This window comes from Salarias fasciatus, chromosome 13 (genome assembly GCF_902148845.1).
Source record: "Salarias fasciatus chromosome 13, fSalaFa1.1, whole genome shotgun sequence".
Lineage (NCBI taxonomy): Eukaryota > Metazoa > Chordata > Actinopteri > Blenniiformes > Blenniidae > Salarias > Salarias fasciatus.
This window is the reverse complement of record NC_043757.1, coordinates 3,368,978-3,394,462: the sequence shown is the minus strand read 5'-3', so window position 1 is coordinate 3,394,462 and position 25,485 is coordinate 3,368,978. Positions and strand designations below refer to the sequence as shown.

Below are 25,485 nucleotides of genomic sequence, written 5' to 3'. Positions count from 1 at the left end.
AATGAAAAAGTCTTTTTCCACTGATCCTCATTTCTTTCTGTCATCAGAAACTGAAACTCACCTCCTCTTCTTCTTCTTCTTCGAACTCATTAGCCATGCACTTCAAAGTTAACCTCTCAGGTTTTAGGAGTCCTTTTTTTTTTAGAGACAGTTTCTCTTTTTTTCTAAGCACTAATTGGAGGATTAAAAACAGACAAAGTAAATTTCACTGACAGCTGTGGCATAATAATCACTGATAAAGCAGATGATGGCTCTGCAGGTGGCGAAGACGCCGTCCGTCATTCCCTCCGCTAGCTCCAGCCTCTGTGTTCCCGTGTCGGAGACGGTATTTTCTGTCCCTCACATCCATACGTGTCCACCGGCTCCTCAGCAAAGCAGATGCCATGATGTGAGAGAAGAGCACTTATTGGCTCATTTCTTTCTTCTTCTCCTGCTGAACCAGAATGAGAAGGTGTCCTTGTTTTCAAAAGGAAATTGCGATTGACCCTGCTGTTGAAAAGGTGAGCGACAGATGGGCAGACAGATATGAAAAGATGAAGAGGAGTGGAGGGGAGGGGGGTAAAGTGTTTTTATTTTGATAAAGGAGGCTCCACACAGTGGACTGACCCAGAAGTATCTAAAGTGGCCGCTCTGATAAAAGCTTGTAGAGTCCTTTAAAAGGAGCTTCAGGTTTTGTGCTTCTGTCTGGAAACGAATCAATATTTGTTTTTTGGGTTTTTTTCCTCAACATTAAGTGATCATACTTCACTTTGTAGCTAAATGAGTCGGCCATCTTGTGAAGGGTCCCTGCTGAAGAAACTGGGAGGTGTTGTGCATTGCGACATCTTTCTGAAACCCTGTTACCATGACGACGTTTTAAACAGAAGCATCAGCTTTGCTTTTTTCATCTCGCAAAGTTTCATTCATTTTCACTTGAAAACAATCACATCGCGTAAACGAGGCTTCAGAACGCTGGAATCACTGGAAGCTACTTCAGACATTATCCTCTTGTGTTCATAATGTTTTGGCTGATTGGATTAAGGATTGTTGAAAACGTTGTGTTCAGGTTCCTCTGTGATTCCTGACCGTCATTCAAACGGCCTTGCTCCCCTGAGATGAGTGCAGAATCCTCAGACTCGCACTGCGCCAGCTGCAACATTTCCACTGGGCGGCCGAGTTTTCACCTGAGTGCAGAGAAACCACTCCTGCCACGCTTCAAGTGCTTCAGAGAAGTTCCCTTCTCCAAACATGTCAAGTGCTGTTTGTCGTGTGAGCCGGATCTCCTCCACCGCATCAGATCGGGGACTCTTCAGCGCTGAACTTTATCTTGGTGGAGAGGGCAAAGTGGCAGGAGTTAACCGTGTTGTCTCAGGGTCGGCAGGGTCGGCGTGAGCGGATGGCGTGCGAACGCAGCGTCGCCATCGGCCACGCCGTTACAGTCCGGCTGAACGTTCAGTCCAACACAGTGACGGACGAGTGTGAGGTCTTCTCCTCAGCAGTGACTCGCTGGGTCGGACGGCAGATATCATCCATGAGGAAAATCCCACATGCACACGTGCCGGTGGCCAAAAACAGATTCATGGATTATATCATGCACATTTTAGGATGCATTGTTTTGTATATTCCACATTTCAGGGTACCTTTTTTTCTTTCTTTACTATATATTGCATATTTCAGAGTATATTGTATTACATATTGCACATTTAAGGGTATATTGTGTTGCAAATTGCACATTTCATAAAAAATGTTTTATTGTATTTTGCACATACAGGGTTACATTGTGTTATTTTATAGTATATTGTTATATGTTTATTATTATTATTTTGTTATGTATTACACATTTAAGTGTATAATGTATCATAAATTGCCCATTTGTTTATACTGTATTATATATTGCACATTTAAGGGTATACTGCCATATATATTGCACATTTAAATATATATTGTATTTCATATTACACATTTCATTGCATATTGTGGTATATTGCACGTTTCCGGCTAGGTTGTATTATATATTACATTTTACAGGTATATTGTGGAATATCTTCCACATTTAAGGCTATGTTGCCATATATATTGCACATTTAAAGGTATATTGTATTACATATTACACATTTCAGGGCATATTGTGATATATTGCACATTGCAGGATATATTGTATTATATATTACATGTTTACAGGTATATTGTGGAATATATTCCACATTTAGGGTACATTTCACTTTTTAATTTGTATTTTGAAATCTTAAGTTTTTCTATCCTATATTCTCTTTCTTCTTGTTGTGATTGTGTTTTTGGGGGCGATGCATCTTGAATTGTGTGTGATTAGTGTGTATATTGACTGCAGACGTGACGACAGGCTCCTAACCTCTTCCTGGGTGTGTTTGCACTCAGCGGACGGATTCATAGAACTTTCTGATTGCGACTTGTTAGAGTGTAAAAATGTAAATTGTCGGTGTGTCGTCCTCGATGCTCGACCCATTAGGAAGAGAAATCAGGGAGCTCTCTCTGCATTTTGATTCAAAGTGCCATCGAGTTACTCCGTCAGAACCAGGAACGGGATGATGGGTTTCTTCTTTTTTGTGCCTTTGGAAAATGGAGTAATGGAGCCGCAGCAGCACTCAGGCTAGTTTCAGAATTAAAAGCGACTCACACTGTGAGCTTGGCTCGTGGAACCGTGTTCAGTGTACACATTGTTAAAGGTGTTGTTTGTTTTATTAGGTGGTGCGATGAGTACGATTCATGGGGGAAAAGAACATCTGTTGGAGGAATTGACCCGTTTGAGGCTCCAGGCACGTGCGGTTGTTTAGTCGCACCTCGTGGACGAGTTTGTTGGAAATGGTCTGGGTTCTCACCGTCAGATGGCTTAACGCTGTGTGCTACCAATTAAACCACAGCCCAGACGCTGCGTAACTCAATGAGCTCATCTGTTTGAAATGTGGAGCATGAGCATAATTATGGCACCACAGGCGCCAACAAACCGGAGAGGGAACCAATCTGAAAAAAAAAAAAAAAAAAAATGAAATTTCTATTTGGATTTTTAGTTTTGGGGGATTTTTTTCCCCATGATGGTTATTGTATTTGTTTTTACAGGAAGCTGGTAAACTTGTCAAAGTGCACCTGTTGAGAAATGCCATTAGAGCCATCACATCAGACTTAGGGACTTCTGGACTTCTGGAAGAGCATATTGTCTTAAAATCCCTAAGGTTGCTGGCTCGGTCCTCCACCTGTTCCACCTTATCAAGACGCTCAGCCACAGGTTGTTCTGAGTAAAGATGGAGAACACTGAGGAGTCAGAGTCTCTGTGAAGCAGTTAAATCGTGCTACTTCCACCCAGGCAGCCCTGGTTTCATGAGAAGCTGTGACATGAGTCATTAACAGAGCAGGACAGATGGGTCGACAGGTGGAAGCACATGCATTGATCAGGAGAACACAGAGGCGTCACTCATAACAGCTGAAACCAGAAGTTTACTGTCAAGTATTGAACCCGATATTGGCATCAGTATCGGTACATTCCCAGGTAAAGCCTTCTTGCTCCCATGACGCAAACTGTGTCCATTTTTTCCTACTTCGTCATCACTTCCTGTCTCCTCCATCCTTATTCCTGCTCCTCAGACTGGATCAATAATCAGACAGGGTGGAAGTGGCTTGCCAGGGACCTTTTCTCTTCAGCTGGGAGAGCCGGCTGGCAGGCGGGTGGGCGGCCGCTCGCTCTTTCACTCTGCGGGAATGTCAGGCGTGAAGGACGCTTTGCAGGTTGTCACACGGCACAGTTCCACTCAGACACATCCGAGCGGCGCTGCACTCGCCTGCAGTGAGCGGAAAAGCGAGACGTCTGAGCGGCGAAAGATGGGCGGATAATGATGCTAATCCTGAGACAGTTCCTGAGTGCGCTCAGCCGTGCAGACAGAGGAACTCCAGCCTTTAGCATCGCTGCTTCGCTCTCGGCACATCAACATGTTCTGCTAATTATTGGCTAATCAGCGCTCCGCTGATAATTGTTAGCTCGCGATTAAATCTGACATTAATAGTACCTCAGCACATTTTTCCGATCTGATATTCCAAAGGTAATTAATTTAGAAAAGCTGCAGCGCTAGCACAGAGAGGACTCGGTTGTTTTGTTTTGATTTGATTTGCAACAGTTTGGAAATTTGCTGTTTTGTCTGAACGATAAAATCCTTGGCGTTTTACCACACCCACTTTATTTTCTGAGCGAGCAGTTGATTCAAGTTCACGGCAAAAAAAAGAAAAAAAGGAACAGCAAACTAAACAGTTTGTTAATGAATCCACTTGATTCTGAAACGGTAATTTCAATGGAATTGAAACCTACAGAAAGCCGTATGAACACGATGCAGTAGAATAATTCAAACAAAATGGAAGGTTTAATATGATATATGTGAAGATAAATACTTCCAAAAGTTTATCTGATCACTGATGACTGCATTGTTCAACAGTTTTATTTCAAATATTACAAATTGTTGGTTTTTGAAAATAAACATACTGAAATATCTTGATACCCGGTAGGACTGACAGGATACCCTACACTCCAAGCCTTTGTAGTTTCATGTGGAAACACATTGCTTTTTCATGTTCAGATGACGACGTTTTGGAAATGATCTCTGTTTACATGGTTACCATGGAAACGCACATCTTATCTTGAAGAAAAATGCAAACTGACGTTTTTACTTTAAACGTCGTCACGGAAACTTGGACAAATGAAACAGTTAAAGTTTACGCAACGCCGATTGTGAACTCGCAACAATTTACACAACGTGCTCAGTAGCATCGCTATGACAACCAGGAGGCGCAATTTCAATCTTTCCAAGTGGTGCGGTGGAGGTAAACTTCCCGTCTTGACCCAGGATGTCTGTGGTAATAATGAAAAGCTGGGTGTGCAGGAGAGGCTCTGTCAGGTGGAATAGTTAGGATTCACTGGGTTTATTCCCTGTGCTGATCTGGATTTACAGAACGGAAGAACAATAATTAAGTCATGAATACTGCATGGCCCGCAGCCGGCGGTGATTGGATTTATCTCTGGGTTGATCTCCTCGGCGTATCGGCCTGTTTGAGAGTCTGAAGACGGCCGGATCATCTTCAGAATGAAGTGAACGGCTCCAGTAGAGCTTCCCTAACAGCTGCTCATTTAAATCCGTCCATTTCTTTACCTCCTCGCCGAGTCAGCTGCTACTTTCTGCTCGTGATGTGGAGGCGAACGGTGGACAGGAAAGGTTGAGAAAGGGTTTGTGTTTCCCAGCTCCCGATGGTTTATTGATCCCCGCCGCGCCTCTGTTGTCTTTGTCTGTTTGCAGTATTGCCGAGTAAATTGGACTGTTTTGGACGGCGGTGATTGACGCCTGCCTTCCCTCAGCCATGTTTTTAAACCGGCGGTGGTATTTTCAACAGGCCACAATGATTTTCCATTTCACGTCGGCTCCGGCGTTCTCTTCAAACGACACGATTCTCTGAGAGCGTTTGAGCTGACAGGTGACGGGTGCTAAGCTAAACAACCTACAGTGCATTGTGACAACTCTGTCAACAAAGCACAAAGACAGAGGACGACAAATGGCGCTTCTGTCACTTATCGCCAGGACGAACAAAACAGCGCAGCCCAGTCCAAGCATGAAATCATGTCTGCAGGGAAATCTTTCATGTCTTAAAACAGTCTTCCAGCAGAAAAAAAAGACACAGCCGCTGCTCCACCACTCTGCTCTTTGTTTAAATGTGTCTGTGCAGAGAATGAGCAGCCCTGGACGCCAAAGGCACGATATCTGAACACACCCAGGGTTTCGTGGTATCACACGTTCTCCGGTCTGAGTTGACTTTTTGCTCAATTCTCTGGAATTAGATGGAAAAGAGTCAGAGAGCGACAAAGAAATGGACGCAAGACAGTGATCAGGGTCCTGGCCGACGACAAGAACTCCAGTGGAACAGATGTTTAATGTGCTCTCCAACACCAAATGCCACAGAACTGACAGAAGACAACCAGCAAAATAAAGCAGAAATAACAATAAACAAGGCATAACTAATAATTAGCCACATTAACAATATATTTTCATAGACACAGCGCAACACAAATAAAGGTTAGGGGATTTATTTCTTCATCTTCGTCATCTTGGTTGACAGACTTATCAGAGAGTCTTCACAAAGTCTTCACGAAGTCTGAATCCACCACCAGCATAGCATCAAAACCCCGAGGCTTAAAATAAGTTAACCCCTTACGCACCAAAAAATAACCTAAAAAATTTGCAAGGAAATACATTTGCTAGTATGCAAAACAAATGAAATGTACAGTGCTGTACAAAAATACAAATACAAAAAACTAATAACATGTAAGTTATTCTCAGTGCAGCACCGCCATCTATTGGACCCACAGAAAAATGCACAGAAACAACATGTCCAATCAGAGCAGGCAGAGATCCTGCAGGAAAGAAAACACACTGACAACAAGAAAGTCTGGAGAGTGAAAAAACGAGAGAAGTTCAGCTCACATCACTCGTGTTTCTTAAAACTGAAGCACGAACTCCAAGTGTTTTAAGGCTAAATATAAGTTCTGGAGTCCAGACCTGCATCATCTGCCATCATTAAACGTGTCCATCATTGTCAGGGCATAAAGTAGCACCCCTCCTTCACACACACTTAATCAATCAATTGACTGATGTGGATTTGTAGGCTTTTCTTTAAAGGCTCATCACACAGGACTCAATGAAATGTTGATCGTTGGCCCTGGACAGTCTGCTACATCCAGCATACCTACAACCTGCAAAATAACATCAATCTCTCTCTTGTTTTTTGAAGAAACTGTATTTGTTTTGTGTGTATTATTCTCATGTCACTTCCACATGCTTCAAAAAAAGAAGAAGAAAATAAAATGTGGCCGGCAGACAGATTTTGAAACGGTGAAAATGGAGTGAAGCCCTGCAAACTGACACTTGGATCACACAGTCTGTCGAGTCCCTCACATGGAGCCTCGGGCTTCGTGTTGTTTCAGGACAGGTGAGAGCTTCACTGTCGAGATCAAGGCCACTTTAATGGGATTAATCCCTCCGTGGAGGCTTCCTGACATGTGTCCACACTCTGATAGACCATTTATTGGGTAAGATTTTTGAACCGAAGGCGAAGTTTTACATGATATTATCCAAATATATCACATAGATTGAGTCATTAAGGCTGACTGAGGGTATTTTAACACAGTCGTTCCCCACCAAGGGGATCTGACCCCCATGGGGGGCTAAGATTCATGGGAGGGTCACGAAGGCCTCTTGGGTTTAAAGGGTATATAAATTTATATGTCTTGGGGGTGATTTTTTTCTTATTGGGTGGTTTCTGTTGGGCTTCCATATCTGCTCTATATTTTCTATTTTCCTGTTTCGTTTGAGTGAATAAGGTTGACACCATGGGAAAACAAGCCAGAGGGCTTTCAGCTGTGAAGTGTGTCTTGAATGTGCAGTAGTAATTGACAATAAAGCTCACTTTGACTTTTTACTTAAAAAAAAAAATCAACCAAAAGAAAGTATTTACAAATTTACAGAAAGCTTTTGTGTTTTTTGAGCTCTTCTATAGCTCTTTTGTCACAGCCTAAATAATAATAATAATAATAATGATAAAAAAACAGTTATGTTTGCAGTCAGATGGATGTCCTAATACATGTGCTTTCGATTCTGTCAAACTCTTCAAAGTTCTTTCAAACACTTCCTTTCACAAGCCAGAATGCCTGCTTTTATTCCATCAGTCCTTCCTACCAGGTAAGACAAGGAAAAAATAATCTAAAAACAGGCATGCTTCTGGCCACTAAACAAAGAGAAATTCTTAGTAAACAGATCTGACTTGAAAATAAGAAACTTCTCTTGAGCTGAGGATACCTCAGCACTTCATATCATACGCTTAAATAGTAGAAAATGGAAAATATAGATAATTTGTCAGAAAAAGCAGTAGAGCTGGTGGGATGGCCATTTTCCCGCCCAGCGCCCCGTAAGAACGAGCCTGTTAGTGTTAGTGGAGCTGCTGTTTGGGTGAGTGCGCGACCGTCTGCTAGCAGGATGAACCAAGATGGCGGCAGGTGAGTGCTTGAAGGTGGAGGGGGCCGTCGAGTGAAAACCCGCCTCTGAACTGCAGAAAGCTGCTTTTAAAAGTTATCAGAGTTCGGGCTTTCAAGGTGGTGTAGCGAAAGGGGAAGGTGTGGGTGTGGTGTGTGTGTGTGTGTGTGTGTGTGTGTGTGTGTGTGTGTGTGTGGTGTGTGGTGGTGAGTTTCGCTAAACTAGCAGTAAGCATCACTGTTGTTGTTGAGCTGCTTCTAAAATAAATATGATCAATAATCATAATATGGCACAGTGATTAGCGCCCTTGCCCCTTCTGTTTGAACCGAGTAGCTTAGCTACGAGCGCGCAGCGCGAGCGGCTGTCTGGTCATGTGACCAGATCATGTGACAAGGCGGCGTTTGATCAAACCAGTCGCCTGCATTATATTTATAACTGTGCAAATCGTCGCGGTCGCAGCCGGCATCATTTGCACAGTTGTAATAATAATGCAGGCGACTGGTTTTGTGTCTGGTATTGATAAGGAGATCTGATTTCTCTACTACTGATTGATAACTGCTCACATACTCTGTGAAGCTCCATTTTCATTGAGGTTTTCTTGAATATATTACTCACGGCCTGGCAATAAAAACCCTGAAATTCCATTTACCAAATCAAGTTTTTTTTGTTGTTTTTTTTTTTCTCAGATTTTACCCTTTTATTCAGCTGTTGCTTCACTTATTAATTTCCCCATCGATACCATCCGTTCATGTTTGCTGAGCAGATCCACTGGCAGCCATGCGTGATGAATGAGCGGGAGAAGTCGAGCTCTCCAGCAGCTCTGCTGCCACCACGGAGGATTAATCTCAGCCGGACAGATTATTACCCGTCCTCCATCCGTCTCCGGCTTGGTGACATTGCAGCGTCAAACAAACAGCGGCGTCTCGGTGTTTCCCTCGGTGTGCAGTGTGTTATAGGGCAGTTCGTGCTCTTCTGATGGGTCTATGAACGAGAAAAAATAAAAACACAGTGGCTAGACTTTACTTTCCTGCTGCAAACGAGGGATTTATTTGTGAATATTGTTGGTTTTTAAATTATTATTTGGAGGAAAGATATTATTTTCACTTCAGTACAATACTGACTCAGAACTTATTAGTACACCCTCTGACAGTATATCTAATGTACTAAAGTTTTTAAAAGAACATTGGGAATCACAAACATTTTTCAGAAAGTCTTAATTTAGAAAAATGAACCCAATATAAACTGAGCACATGAAGTTGTAGACAGTTTGATTCACGGCATGTTCCCAGAACCCGCCATCCAATTATATTCCCACTTGGTTTTCATGATTAAAAATCAGATTATTCCTTTATGTCCAAATAGAATCTTATATTTTTTAAATCGTGCCTCTTAAGACGAGGGAGGACCACATTTCACAAACGATGCTTGTTTTGGAATCGATGGTGACCGTTTTCTTCTGTTTTTTTCTTTTCGTCCTGCAGCTTCTCCGACCGTCCCGCCGCTGCACTCGGAACATTTCAAACCCTGCCACGAGAAGGACTTGGCCTACTGCCTCAACGGCGGCGAATGCTTCGTCATCGAGACGCTCAGCGGGCCTCACAAACACTGCAAGTAAGTGACGGCGTCCCGCTAAACGCTCCTGCTTCCTTCCTCTGATAACGTCCAGCATGCAGTGCTGTCAGAACGGCTGTGCGGAGTTTCCCTCTGGTGGCTTCATGTGGTTGAGTTTAGAGCTCCGTTGTTGATCCATTTTAAAGCACGGACTTTTTATTGAGCTTTTGTTTAACCTCGTTACTGTTGTTGATTCTCATTGGAGACGGCGCCAAGAGGCAAAATACACAATAAACAAACAAACAAAAAAAAAAAAAAACCAGCAGTAACAAAACAGCAGCAGCTCTCAGAAATGATGGGAGCCTGAAGAGAAGGTTCTTGCAAGAGTTACGAAAAATATACACACACAATATACGGTGAGTGAAAGCAGAAACGAGGGTGAAGCTGCAGAATTGTAGCTTCATTTGTAATTTGTTTGAGTTGACAGAGGCAGGAAAGACCACGGTGGCACTTTTCTTTTTGGGATGATTGCAGTGGTGGAGTTGCTGGAGTGTAGGTTGCAGTTATTCTGATAAAGCTTGAATAGAAAGTAAAAGGAAAAAAAGGGAGTGGATGGCTTGAATTTTGTGTGAAACGGCGGGTTTGAGACTGTTGGTATTGTGCTGCGGTGAAATCCTGCGGCGTGGACGTGAACAGGAGGGTGTAGTCGGCGTTTCACTGGATTTGAGCGCCACTGTCAAGATGAACAATATCAGAGATCGGATGAGTGGAATCATGTATCGATGGATCAGTATTGTTTATCGGCGCCCTGCGGCTTCTCACCAGGTCCATCCACTACAGCTTTGTGTTGTCGTTTGCTTTGCAGCCCGTTGTATAACTAAAGACCTCACATCGCTGTTGTATTATGGTCTGTCAGTACGCTGCTGTCCTTTTATAAGTGTCGACTAATTCCTGAGCTGCTTCTGCATTTCACCATCGCCTCCTCATGGCCCAGGGAGCCTAATTCCTCACAACACATCTAATGATTTAATAGGCAGGGCAGAATTGTTTGGAAGACACTGAGGGTGCAGATCAATGACGATAACTGCTGTGAATCCGAGCTGACAGCTGCCATCTACTGCAAAGCAGCCAGCTATAACGGGTTGTTGTTTTTTTGTTTGTTTTTTTGTTGTTTTTTTTTCGGATCATCTCAGTCAGGCCAACAGGGAGAAGGTATTTTACTCTGAAAAGACGGATGGTGTTGGCAGCATCCATAGGGACTGCTCTGTCGTTTGATTTACTTAATGGAAAGAAATTGTGTGGCTCGTGTGTGTTGTGTGTCTCTTAGTTGTCCCAGATTCGACGGTAGAGCTCATGGGCACTTAGCCCATTCAAATGTGGGGCCCTTTACTAATTAAGTCCCAGAACAACTTCTTCCAAAATCTAACCTCAGGACTTCCACCCGACCTGTTTTTCAAAGAGCCAGTTTTGCCTCCCTGGGGTTAGAGTGGTGGTGTGTGTGGTGTGTGTGTAGTGTGTGTGTGTGTGCGTGCGTGTGTGTTGTGCTTAAGCTCAGCAATGGGAGACTCACTGAAGTGAAAGCATTTAGAGCGAACTGAACAAGGGATTCAGAAGGAAACGTGCACCAGAACACGCAGAACACCGATGTTCACAGTCCCTACATGCCACAGTCTGCTGGCTCCAACACGCACAACCATTTCTACAGCAAGTGAGAGGAAATTAGTCCCTGCTTTTGTAAGGAGCAAGAAAGAATAAACCTAACTCCAGTGAAGTCTTCCATTCTGGAGGTCAGTATTCGGATCACAGTCCTGGAACAGTCCCAGCTAATGACAGGCTTGACCAGGACCAGGGTCCACCTCGGACCGGTGTGCTGTCCATCATCCTGCCATCCACCCGACAAGAATGTTGTAATCTTTAAATTTGAGTGCGTTCCGAAGCCGTCCGCTGTATTTATAAAAGAATTGATTTCCATTAAGAGGGTGGAGCACACGCACGGGTTTGTTCTGACTTTTGCAGCATAAAGGTTCATGTGGCGAAACCAGCATATTGTCTACACGTGAAATAAATGAATAGATGGATCGATGGCAGTGTGGTGCAGCGCTGGTTCGGTTTTCTTTTCAGTTAAGACACTTCTTTGTCAACCTCAGATAGTACAGACGGAATATAAATCAAATCAAATGAACTTTGCTTCATTGGTTTTTATCAAAACCACCTGCAAGAAATCAGACTGTTTCACAGAGAGCGATGGATAAAGTTGCTGCTTTAATGCGTGTCTTCACACAGCCGCCGCCCTGAAAGTCAGCCTTGTGCAGGTGTCAGTGTGTCTCTGCATAATCCACTTCCTCAACAATGGACACATCCTTTTATTTGAAAGAGAAGAAGAAGAAGGAGACAGAAGTTGAAAGGCTGTGGTGTGGGTGGATGAGGAGTCGGAGACTGGGTGGAGGGAAGTCACCCTCCTCTCCTGGTCTCCTCCGTTGCCGTGACAACAATCTGTGGACAAGCTTTGCTTGTAAAGAGTGAGGGATTTTTTTCCTCTCCTCTCTCTCTCTCTCTCTCTCTCTCTCTCTCTCTCGATGTATGCCGGGACGGCCTTGATCACACTTGAATGTTAATGTGTGTGCGCTCAGCTCCAGACGAGAAAGAAATGTGCTCCGAGTTGATCTCCACTGCTTAATCGTGTGGCAATGAGCTTTCTAAAGGAATAATATGGCCCATCAAGCAATATGGCATTTGCACCGAATGTGAATAACAGCTGCTATGATAATGCAGTAAAGCTATAAAATGGACTTAAAAAAACAACTTTTGGAGTTGAGGAAAAGGGTTGATTTGAAACACTGCGGTAATGATTTCATGTTTTTGGTATCATAACCTTTTGATATGAGCATTTTTTAAATGGATCCGCCGGCTCAGTAAACCTTTCAGTGCTAAAGAAGACTCATATAAATGGAGAGAAAAGGATATATCAAGGTTAAGCAATTGATTTTCTGCAGGGGCAACATGAGAAACTGCTGAGAAGGCTGGTGTCAGGGTCTGAATTAATTTCTGCTCAATATAATCATCGTCTGTTAATAAAATCGAGTGTGGTAGCAGAGTTTTCGGTGCTGATCATACTTCGCAACAACGCTCCAAATGAAAGTCCATTGCTTCTGCGTTTCAGGGAAATTCAGTGTTTACATGAGAATGATGGCGAAAACAGTGTAGTTTGATGCAGTTTTCATTTTGTTTTCAAAAATTCTACCTTAGGAGCCTTTTCCAAAAAGGCTCATGCACCCTTAGCATGTGTGGCTTGTAGCTGGGAGTGGAGTCTTCCTGGGTCCAGTGACCAGCTGAACTCATGAGCGATGCCTCGCTGACTCTGCTGCTCCAGACGCCTCTGCTGCCGCTGTCCCAACCGTCTTTTTCCTCTTGATATTTTGGCAGAACTTTATTTACTGGATGCCTCATTTTTGTTATTCTTATCAATGGTAAAGGAGAAGTTCCACCATTTTACGACCTAATTTCAGTCATCTTGGGAAAAAGTTTAGGAAGAGTCTGGACTTATGTGGATAACTGAGGAAACGTGGTCAACTGGGTTCATTCAAAACTATTTCCTTTAAATACTTTTAATTTACTGCTGAGTCTCCTCCAGGAAACTCGGCATCAGGAGTTAAATGTCAATCAAAGTTAAGTTCCTGGTGAAAATAAGGAAAACCTTTTTTCCATTGTTGTTTCTATTTTTCTCCAGTAAAAGTAAACATGCGGTCAGACGACGCCACTTGATACTCGCCGAGTTTCTGTTCTTGTACAGTAAGCTGCCCCCAGTCTCTGGTCCTTTCTTCCACACTTTTCCCTCATCTGGGAGACACTGCAGCAGATGAGACGCTGTTAAGTCTTTAATTTATCCCCAACACACACACACACACACACACACACACACACACACACACACACACACACACACACACACACAATAAGACAGATTTCACCCTCAGCCGAGGATCAATGCATAATCTGTTTCCATTGCTGTTTACAACAAATTGAGACAAATCAGGTTGTAAAAGTGTGATCAATCCAGACGTTTAGCGGGGATACATTGAGCCGCTTTGTGGCCGCACTTGTCACCGAATTAATCATTTTTATTTGTGAGATGAAACTTGATCCTTTTTACAATGATTTCTCCAAAGAACCATAACTCAGGAATCAGGTGGCGTTCCCGACCGGCTGTAAAACTCGCCGCAGACCGTCCCCCAGAGCGCCGTTCGGCCCCGCCGGCGTGCCGCGCCTTGTGTTTGTCAACCTCGCGGGATGGCGGGGCTGCAGGAATCGCCAGTCGTGAGGACTGCTGCTCGTCCTGCGTTCACGGCGGCGTGCGCGGCTTCAGGCAACATTCTCAGGCATTCAGTCATTACTGCTCAGCTAACCGGTAAATTAGTCAGTGTGCTAAGATAATATTTTCAGAACATGGCAGGAGGCCAAAGCGTTCAGTCAGAAAAGTACGAGATGTTGGATTTGATTAATTACTGTTTTAACCTCAGCATAATTTTCTTTAAGAGAATCAAAATGTTTTCAGTAGAACTATTGACGTCTCTTGATGTCCCCTAATCTCAGAAAGTCGTTCCTCCCTACAGAACGAAACCACGATTTCCTGATTATCTTAAGCAACATATTGACCACAAACAAACAGACCAAAAAAAAAACAAAACAACCCAGGATTTAGCTTTACTTCTCCAGACACACAACGGTTTTATTTATCCTGTCTGGCGAAGAGCAATGAGTCCGATTCCTGCCCAGTTTATTATTTATTTCCTGGGGCCGGAGAGGCTGCTGCCTCGCGGCCTCGTTAGCTAAGCCCGTCTCGTTGCCCTCTGTCCAGAGAGGCGATTGCAAAGCGATAGAAGAGGCAATCTCACCTGGCAAGTGGAGGCAGCGGGGGCTTGGAGGAGATCCGCGCAAAGCCGCCGCCAATGAGATCGGGCTCCGACACAGACGCTCTCTGGAGGGCAGAGACAGATATATGACACACACACGCGCACGCGCGTGCTAAGACGTGGGTCCAGTCTGGGTTTGCAGGTCGCTGAGCCGCTGATGGAATGGTTTGTAGAAATCTACTCGACAGGTCGGCTTCTCACGCTCTCGAAAAATATGAATCATGACGGAGGCTTAGTCGATACCGAGATTTCATTCAATTTGCGCCTACTTGATTACTCAGGTCTTTTTTTTTTCTTTTCCCTGAACTGAATTGATTAGGAGCACAGCGCTCAGGGGGCGTTTGGAAATCGAGACGATGAAGAGCGGCGTGGGTTAAACCACTCTGAAGGCCGAGTTCAAGTGGCGTGTTTGTCGTTCCAGATCGTTTCTAATTGTCTTCTACTTTTGGCTCTTCGTTGACGTTTTTTGGTCGAAGGTTTCGAGGAGGAAAGAAAACAAACCCTCCTTTGATGCACGCCCAATGCATTCTCCTCGCCTCTTGCGCGTTTGATAGAATCATGCGTAACCTTTCACAGTCACGCCAGCGATCAGCTGAGAGAAAACGGCGACTGAGGAGGGCTGCTTTTAATGTTAGAAGACGCCAGACCTCGTCTGTGACACAGCTGAGTAATGCACTTCAGTCACTTGCCAGGGATTCCTGTTTCCTGGCGCGAGGTGAAGACGGAGCTCGGTTTGGGGGCGGTGGAGGGGTGCAGCAGACAAAACACACTTCTTTCCGGAGTGTAATCCTCCTCATCCTCCCTCCTGTGCCTCGTCTTCGCCGGGCGACCTCAGGCTTTTCCAGAACGCTCCGCCGCGGACCGGCGCCGCCAGATTGACTCGGGGCCTCACAGGCGCAGAGAGACAGGGGCTTCACGGAGGAGCAGCTACGTCACGTCGCCCTTCCGCACTCGGACGCGCGCGCACAAACACGTGCACACGCGCGCTTGACAAGCCAATTAACGAGAAGCATGCGTGAAATTGAAAACATAGCAGCAATAACAGACATTAAAGCTGGCAGTAAACAAGGAGATTAAAATGCATTTCAGAAAAGCCAGAGAGAAAGACCCTGGAGAATCCAGCTGCCACACACGGTTAATATTCCAACAATATCAGGGATGCAGCTGCACCACGTTTTTAAACGACGGGTGTTAACCTTCAGCTCCCTGCTGATACCGGATGCAGATATGAGAACCTGTTAAATGCCATTGAGCCTGATTAATGCTTGATTTTGAACATTATAGCATGTCACCTTATGGTAAAAGTGAAGTGTTTTCTTTCAATATGTGTGATGAAATGATTCTTTTACAAAGATGATTGTAAATATGTCCAATGGTGATGAGTCTGAGATCACTAGAAATGAACCAAAACTTAAGTATGCAATATTCCTCTCCACCACATGATTAGCAGTCTTGTTTTATAGTGAGAATGATTTTTTTTTTTTTTTTTGGTGGATTTGATCTTTCCTTCTTTTCCCAAAGTGTTCAGCTTTTCTAACGAGGCTCAAAAACATGGAGGGGAGGTTAATTAGGACCTATTTGATTAATTCCAAACTAATGAAAGCAGCTGCATGCAAGGCGCTCAGTCACACGTAGACAGGGGCTTGAACCAGCAACCTTCTGAGAGACGACCCCTTTCCCAGCTCATCCACGGATGCCAAAAAGTTGCTTCCACGCTGGCTTCCTCAGAGCGTTTTCTAAAAGTTGCTTTTGTTCAGTGGCTCCGAGCGCTGAAACACGACAGTATTGCTTCCGTCACGGAACACTAAATGCTTAATGTAAATGAGAGGAAATAAAAACAGTTTATAAAACGGTGAATAAGGGATCGTCTGTAACCGTGCTCCAGGAAATCCTTTATCGAATCATCTGTAAAAAGCCGGCAGTTGGCGCAAGCTGTGAGGGTTATTCACAGGGAAATGTCACCGTGATTAATGATGGTAATTTGTCTCAGTGCTATTACTCACACCAGCTCTGAATTTAACAATTATTTAAAGCTTTACAGCTTTTCTTTATAAAAAAAAAAAAAAAAACGTCAGAAATGTACATTCCTTCTCATTCTGTCTTGTCACGAAAACATACAACACAATGGACGTAACACACACACACACACACACACACACTCGCTACATATGGAATGCTTGCAGAAGAGCTATAATTGGATGCTCTGTGCTGTTTACCAAACTGTGAGCCGATGCAATTGCACAATTAAATCGGTTAAATCTTGTTAATTAAAACGAACAAAGACATCAATGCAAGTCAGTCAGAAGTTGAGAAGTCGTCGAGCCGCAGGAAGTCCCGCGCTGATCTGGCAGCGGCGTCGCTTTGTTTCCACACATGCAGAAAAGGGCACGCCTGAAATAAAGCTGTTTGGAACCTTTCCTGAATCTGGCGGTCAGGCGGTGTATTCGAAATCTGGAGGCGAGATGGAAGCATCGGGTATCAACCCCTGCGTAAATAATTCATAAACATGCACACACCGACTTTCAGAACAAGACAATAAAACTATTAAATTTCAAAGATTGACTCGTCCCCGTGGCAGGAATGTATGGCTGTTTTACATGTGTGGTACCGTTTCCTGGTCAAGAGAGAAACTCCAGAAACTGCTCAGCGTCTGCATGTTTTTAAATAAAAGGCTTTAGGATGTTCCCATGATTTATATTAAGCTATAAAACATCTGCAGCAAAGCTTTGCACTGGATGGCATGTATTTATAGGCTCTTGTTTTGTAATTCAACCAGCTGAGAAGTCATAAATAATCTGTAAAATGTAAAACAGAGTGGAAACAGTAGCAGGATCTCTCTGTTGTGGAGCCTTTGTGAATGGATGGAGGTTCAAACAATCATCTCATCCTCTTTTCCAGTCAGTGTGGGCTTTTTTGTTTTTTGTTTTTTTCTTCTCAGAGCCGAGACTGAGATCTGCTGTACAAAGGGGTTTTTTTTTGGGCAGGCACCAGGATGCAGGCCTCCATCCATCTGTTCATGCATCAGTCCATTTCCTTTATCTGATTTATTCAAAGTAACCTCAGATAATATAAAAAAATAAATAAAAAATTGCTGTTCCCTCATAAACTAACAGAGAAAAACACAGTGGTGCATTATGTTTTCGAAAACCAGAATACGTTAAGAAAACCACCAGGAGAAAAACTGGGATGTATTTCACTGTGAGGCAGCATCGCTCTGTGCTGTCAGGAATAAACCGCGTTACCATAACGGCTCTACGGTAACGGATTTAAAGAAAAGGTGAACGTAGTGACAGAGTAATGAAGAGAGAGTCATATGGAGATGTGGATTGAGATCTCATCATTAGTCTGTTCTGAAAGAAAACCTCGCTCTGGAAAAGGTCTTCACGGTGGGAATAAAAGCCCGGATGTCTCACTGCTGCTCTGCAGTCTGAACACTTCATTTAACCAGAGACGCTTCGATCACATCGAGTCCAAAAGACACACAGCTCATCGCCGTAAAGACGTCGCAAAATCTGATCCTGCCGAAACCAGGATGTAAGTGAAAGAACAAGCAGGAACGATGAGTCTAGAGTGTTTTCATGATCTAGAGAAGTTTTAAATTTTGCTAAAATCATTTATGGAAACGTAAATTGAGCCACGGCAGTAAAGACTGTCAGCCTGCTGATTCCACCTGCTGAGCACGTGCAGTCGGCCGTGGTGTGCACGCGCAGTGGCAGCCCTTCAGAAAAGTTTCCTGTTTCCCCCCGTTTCCATGGAGACGGAATCAGAGCGTTTTCACGAAGTTCCACCGTTTCCATGAACTTGCATTCGCGTGGACTGCGAGCGGCGTTGCCGTTTTCCGTTTTCACTTTGAAGCGTTGCTGCGGAGACGCAGCCTCAGACCTCACACAGCTAGAGACGCCGTGGAATGTTAGGTTTCATGTGGATTCTTGGTTTTCCAGGCGAGGAAACGAGCCTCTGCCGACGGTGCTGCGGCCTGATGACGGCTGATTCCTCGGCACGGCGCTGAGCCGCAGCCTTTTACATAACAGGATGATTGATCTGCTGAAAGATCATCACTCTTCCATTGTCTGCGAATGAAATCCTGCACAAGGTGCGGCGCCGCCGCTCAAGTCGTCCGACTGCTGATGTCCTGGTCCCTCTGTGCCCCCCCCGCCCGGCTCCCGCCCAGACCCTGCTCTCCGATCTCGGGGACGCCGGGTGCTCCTCTCTGCGTCTTGGAGGATTCACTCGGCGCCTTCTCGCCGCGACGTGCGCTCTCTTATCTGTGTCATTTTGTCCCACCTCCAAAGCATGCCGCGGCATCAGCCTTGTTTATTACTGTCAGAACGACACCGGCTGAACTCCCACTGGTGTGCCGTTATTATCGCGCAGATGGCGGCGAGGGCTCGGAGAAATCGAGGAGTGGGGGGGGGGGGGGGGACAAACACATGGAGAAGAGTGAGATAGTAAACAGAGGAAAAAAACAATTTAATTTCCTGTAATGACAGTACATCTTCACATTGTCATCCACACACACACACACACACTCGACCTTAAATGTGCACGTTAGCATTCTGCACGGCGAGCGCTTGACACACCTTTATCTAAGAGGCTTTCACCTGTCGAGGTAAATCCCTGCTGTCACAGACGGTGTTGCTCTGAATGCAGTGACCCCCCCCCCCCCCCCCCCCCCACCCCCCCCCCCCCCATACACTCCCTCACTCGTCACGGCCGCCGTGCTCTCACGTGCACGTTCTTCGCCCCGTCAACGCGCTCTGCGGGTTTAAAGCTCTAAATTAGCCCCCGGTGTGGATCGGTGTATTGAAGTGATTTTGTGTCTCTGCTGATGGACCGTTGACCTATCGTCAAGTGTCAGCTGGGATTATCTGTAGATCGGATAAAGCTGCTATGGAACATGAAAGGATAAATGGATCCTTTCAGACTCGCAGAGATTTGGATGATTTTCATGTGCAATGAGTCGTAACGTTGGGATTTTCACGGGTTTTGGTGTTTTCGGCGTAGAATTTGCTTTTTCTCCCTCCGTCTTTGTTTATTTGCTTCTTAACAATCCAGACATATGGATTAGGACCAGGGGAGAATGCGTCTCTCGTGGGCTTCAGTTAGGCTACTTAAAGGAGCATCGAGTGGGGAATCAGGTTAATTTAGTTTGAGTTGTAATTAAACACAATGAAGGTTTGCGTTTTCTGAAACAGCAAAGAACAGAGCTGGAGTGTTGTTGTTGAATTAAAATCAAAATCGTTCATCCAAATGTATTTGTATAGTTTTAAAATGTGTATAAATACGTCTGTTTATCAGAAATGACTCCAAATGGCTTCATCTGCAGCTGTTTACTGAAGTTTGAGTGTTGCTCATGTTATGAAACACAAGTGCAGGTAGCTCCCCGTCGTGCGTTTGAAGTGACTGACAGCCGGGATGTTCTTTATTACATAAATCAGGGATATAAAATCACGCTGCAGGAATACGGGAGCACATTTGTATTCCGACACCCACTCGGTGAACTCATCTCCGGGAGGCTCACAACGTTCTGCCATGCAGTACATTCGCTCTCGTACGCTTGGATGTGCACGGGCGTTCCTCTTTTTTTTTTTCTTTTTCTTTTTTGTGTAGGTGTGCTCGAAACACACTGAAATTAGAAGTGTTTGACGGCTCTGCCAGAAAGCCTGACGGTGATCCGATCGCGAAGCCGGGAGGAGGAGCCGCGACCTCGCGCTCAGAGAGAGAGAGAGAGAGACACGGGGTCATGGGAAGCGTTCGGCACATCAAAGGTTGGGGAATATCGCCGCGTTTTCCCCCGTAATGAAGCGCAAATTCGCACGTCCGACGCAGACACACCAGCTGATAGGAGGAAGGAGACACATCATAATTTGGTGGTGTTCCTAATCAAGGCGCCCCTTTCAAGTCAGCAGGTTTGATGTGTTAATACGATGCAAATTCATGCAAATGAGCGATCCAGTTCGCTCCAAAACTCGGACCGAGTTTGCATTGCTGGGGAAGAGGGCAGAGAGAAGTACCGTCGATTTAAAGTGGCACCGATACCAGAAGCAGCCAGGTCTCACCTGTAGCTACTGGCTGATTACGAGTTCTGCTCCAGGTGCTTCAGGCCTGTTGACGCCTCTCATTCACATGAACATCAGGAATCCTTCGCCGTCGACTGAGCGCCGGTGAATTTCAGTCTTCGCGAGGAGGACGTTAGTTCATCGTTAGAGCGAGAAGGAAGAAAAGAGGCAGAGTAAAAGGAAATATTTACATGAAGGATTGCTGAGGAAAGGGGAAAGAGAGGGACAGAGATTGAAAGCGACAGAGGGGGAAAATAGAAAAGAGAGCATAACCGAAGACGAGCTGTGTCTGCAATATTAAACAGGTTTGAAGTCCCGGCGCTACCTGGGAGCTACAGCAGCCGGCTGCTGATGTGTGTTTTCACTGTAGTGCTCTTCACTCTGAAATGGCAGCGGCGCCCCGAGCCCAGACATGTCTGTCTCCCACTCCGGCTAACAAGAAGCAGCCCTCCGCCGGCTTGTTTTCCCCCGCAGCACGGCCTGATTACACGCCTGTAATCACACATGTAATCAGACACGTTTTCACACATGTGCACGCCGGAGATGCGCCCACACCCAGATGCTTCGCGGCCGTCTAACGAGGGCGCCGCCGCGCACCGAACGCGAGCGGAGAGCAGCGCTGTTAGCAGCTCTTCGTGTCATCCTGATTATTTGATCTCTCCTCCGCTCGGTCTGAATCTGTTCAAGGTCACAGTCACACCGACTCTCGCCCTGAAAGGCATTTTGACATCCAGCAGCAATCCCGGTAATTGTTCTTCGGGGCGTCGTGTTTCCTCGATTAATGACTCAATCTAACCTGAAAAGAAAACAAAAAAAAGGAAAAAGCCCACCAAGCAGAGCAGGATTCTCCGATTCCTGGTGGTCCAAGCCGTCAATTGACCAGAGCTCTCATTAACTGTAATCTTTAATCCAATTATCAGAAGAAAACAGTTTGCTCTGCTGGAATTAAGCGTTGTGGTTTGTAGACACAGAGGGAAAGAAGCTGTGGGTGTGAGGACCCGTCGCTACCTCTACGTTTCAGAAAAGTTTCACTTTAAACAGCCACACTGAAGGCCGTCCACATGCCAGACCGTCTGCTGGCGCGGTTTCTGTTTTAGGTTTCTTTCACACCAGCCCTGTAACTCTGGATTAAGGACCAAATCAGAACTCTCTGGGAAAATCCTCATCATTTATGCACGTTTGAACGCTCCTCTGAACTCTGATCCCGATCTGTAAGCGAAGTCTGGAGCCCTGGAGTCGCCCAGTCTCAGAGCGGAGAGTCGGACGATCGACCGGCTGCAGTGGGGGGACGTCACGTGGCGCTCAGTGCATTTGAAAAGCGGAATGGACAAAACCAACAGCGCGAGTCAGAAGAAGCAGACGCACAAAGAAAGAGTTAGAAACTGGAGGTCAGAGGTGAGACATGGAGAAAAGCAGGCGCTCATTGATAGATGGTTAGAAGACTATAACTCAGGGTTTTTGGTGGTTAGCTGTTAGTCGTTAGCCGCTAGCCGGCTGCTGAGGCGGGTTTCGGTCCGCACCAGTCAAACGAGCCGGATTTCTTCTTCTGCCTGTCTCGTCGGTGTTCCTTCATGAGCCGAGTCCCAGACTTTCCTGGTATGAAAGCAGCCTTTGTTTGTGCTCACTCAGGAAGAAACCCTTTTCCACTGTCAACAGCATCTTTTCATGAGACATTTAGCCAACAGGTGCAGCGAGAGTTTGGAGTTAAATGTGTGATTTACACTCTCAGTATGAGCAGGAAGCAGCCTGCTGCGAACAGAAGAGAGTCCAAGGTGGGCTCACTTTAACAAGACCAGCTTCATTTTTCTGTTTGTATTGCAGCAACAATGCTCCCACTTTTGAAAAGCTGAGGCGTGTAACCAGTTTGTTTGAAAAGTTGATCCCATTAGCTCAGAAGAGGTTGACAACATTGACTAAAAGCATGTTGGACTCCGTGGAGGCCGAACCTGAAAGTCAGCCGGTGAGCAGTGATTTAAGAGAGAGCCGTGGAAACTCATTCTGTCCTGATAGTCACAGCCGAAGTCACACATCTCCTGCAGAAACCCCACGGCGCTGCACGCCCATCTCGCTCTCCACGCAGGCGTATATCATATCAAAGCTTTTAGCTCTGCACACTTCTTCCCCATTCTCATGTCGTCTTTTTTTTTTTTTTTTTTAAGATCACTTCAAATCATCAAAATCACCACTAAAGCCCAAAAAAATAATAATAATAAAGCATCACATTGGCACGCACTCCTCTTTTAGCATAAAGCTTTTTGATTTCAAAAGCACAACTGGGTCTAATTAAGCAGTTTCTAGTCTGCTGATCACAAGTGCAAGCAAGGATGTGCTCATATATTCCAAAAATAATTATGCACACAATGTGGGTGATGTTTTGATTCACTGAGTAAAATCCCTGTAGCCTGCTCACAAAGCAGTGAGAAAATTGGATTAAAGCTTTAAATTCCAGCATATATTATTAGCAGCTATACTTTTGGTGTTGTAGGATTTTATTATTGCTGTTTATTGAATTAGCACAGAGGAGTGAATGCGAAACGCGAGCCATTCTGCCGCGTCATAAATTGTTTTTGTGTTGCGTTTGAGTCATGAAACTGAGTCAACTGAGGGGGAACTCAAACCTGCAGGCTCCATAAATTAATATTAGCTGCTGGAAAATGATGAAAAATGCTCCCATAATTTGTTTCAATTTAATCAATACTCTCAACAGTCACCGCTTATGATTTCCAATCAGCGGCAATCTGATTGCTCATAATGATTTTTGGGTATATATTCGTTTTTATTAGACGTGTGCATGAATATGTATGTGGGTGTGTTTTGTGCATGAGCGGAGTGTGAGTGTGTGTGTGTGTGTGTGTGTGTGTGTGTGTGAGCTGCCGCCGCGGTTGTGTGTGTACATAAACACTCCTGGCTATAAAAAGATAATCATGTGCTGCAGAAACATCGCCAATAATGGAGCCATTATTTCTCAGTTTTTGGTTTACTGCGAGGCTGCTTGTGCTCGGCCAACGGTGGAGAAACTATTTCAGGGTTGTAGTCCCACAATGCTTTGCTTCGGGCTGGGAGTAAATGATCAGGGAGGTGGGTTTTTTTTTTTTTTTTTTTTTTTTTTTTTTTTTCGAGCCATGGTCACGTGGGCTCCAAGGTTCAGTGCAGCATCTGTCAGGAAATGTAACGCAGTGTTCTGCTGTTGTTAATGTTTAAAGTCTGTTCTCACTGTGTGTGTGAGTGTGTGTGTGGTTTCAATACAAAAGCAAAACAGCATTACCAGCAAGTTAATGACATCGTATTCAGAATGATTCCCTGAGAAAAACCCCCCAAAAAAACGTTTTCGTCTCGGTTCCTCCTGTGTTGGCAGCTTGTTGCTACGAGGAAAGGAGGAGAGAATTTCAGGAGGAAGGTGAGGCTGTGTGCACCTTCTGTGCTCCCTCCGATGTGAGTGGGAGACGAGAGAGAGAATCTCTGGAGAGATTTCGAGTACAGCTGTCATATCTCTGAGTGAGGTGAGCAGAGGAGGACAAATGAAGTGGGGGGGGGGAAATAATGGCAGTGATCCTGATGGATGCCGACAAGCTCCCGTGTCAAAGTCGAGCACTTCTCATGTCACTGGAGCTCGACCTGTCTCACACACACACACACACACACACACACACACACACACACACACACACACACACACACACACACACACACACTCTTTCTTACATAATGGCATGCACAAGCCAAAAGCACTCCTGCGCGCTGTAAGCACCCTCATGGAGGAAAAACGGGGCCGACTGTGCACCAGAGCAGAGGTGTGGAGGGGCTGCTGACCCCTGACCTCCCCGTGACCTCTCACTTTATGACAGTTAAAGTAAATCCCAGCAGTGTGCAGAACGAGGGATCTATTCAAGGACGCGTGTGTCTGGGTGGATCAGTAAACTCAAGATAATAGAAATAATCTTCTTGAAGTTGATCATTTCACAGCTCTGTCGGTCTGTCTATAGATCTATCTGACTGTCTAGTTATAGTGATCTGATTCGATACCTTTTTAAACTGTTGCACACATTCACGAAGCCCACTTCAGGTCATCTGCGTCTCCTTGATCCGGATCCCAGAAACCAGACGAGCAGAGAGCCGAATGTTTCCACTCCGAGCTCGTCTTTCTTCCGTTCTTTTGTTATCCATCATCCATAATTGGTTTTTAATTTTGGCTCCCCCTACTTAGGCTGCACATTGAGTTATGGGACAAAAGCGTCCATCAATTCTGCTTCCAAACATGGAAGCAGTTTTATTTTTTATTTTTTTTTGCAGCCTGCACGCTGATTTCCTCCAGTTGCTTACTTTTGTCAGCTCCTCAGTGTGAATGTGCTGCGAAAACTGAAAAGCCAGATAAAAATTAATGTCTGGTATGGAATTAGCGAGCAGTTGCCAGAATCCCCCTGCAGAGACCATTTAACAAGCGTGTGTTCCCTCGTGGGTCTCTGTGTGTATGAATGCTGTTCAGAGCCCCAAAACAGAGCAGACAAAGGATTCCCTTCCTTTTCACAGCGTGATTTTTAATTTTTTTTTTTTTTTTCCAGTGGAGTTATTTATGTGACTTTCTATCAGTCCATCTTATAGAAACACTTTATCTCACAGAAGTTTTCTGCAGCTGGAATCAAACGGAGCAGTTTTTTTTCCCCCCCATCACTGTGGGGAAAAAAAACAGACAATCGCTCCATTTGAACTCATCAATTAATCAAAGAGAATGTGGAGGAACCTAATGCCTTGCTCAGAGGGAAGGTGCAAACGCGTCAGCGGGGCTCCCATCCCAGAAACGACCCCGGGGCGTCTGGCTGTGAAGTAAGGCTGAGAACCACCCCCCCCACCGTGCACGCCCCTCGTGCGGCCGCCGCTGGTCGGGAATCTAAATCAGAGGCTTCAGAAGTGTGGGGAGGGTGAGTCCCTCCTTCACACGGGTCCAGAATCGTACGA

General features: G+C 45.1%; 1 protein-coding gene across 1 annotated transcript in view; it reads left to right on the top strand.

The window, feature by feature from the left end:
• The window catches only part of nrg3a (neuregulin 3a), a 381,203-nt gene that overhangs the window by 247,518 nt on the left and 108,200 nt on the right, over positions 1-25,485 (top strand). The window contains exon 2 of the mRNA XM_030106513.1: positions 9,494-9,623. Coding sequence (XP_029962373.1) covers positions 9,494-9,623 — 130 coding nt within the window. The remainder of the gene's footprint in view (positions 1-9,493; positions 9,624-25,485) is intronic.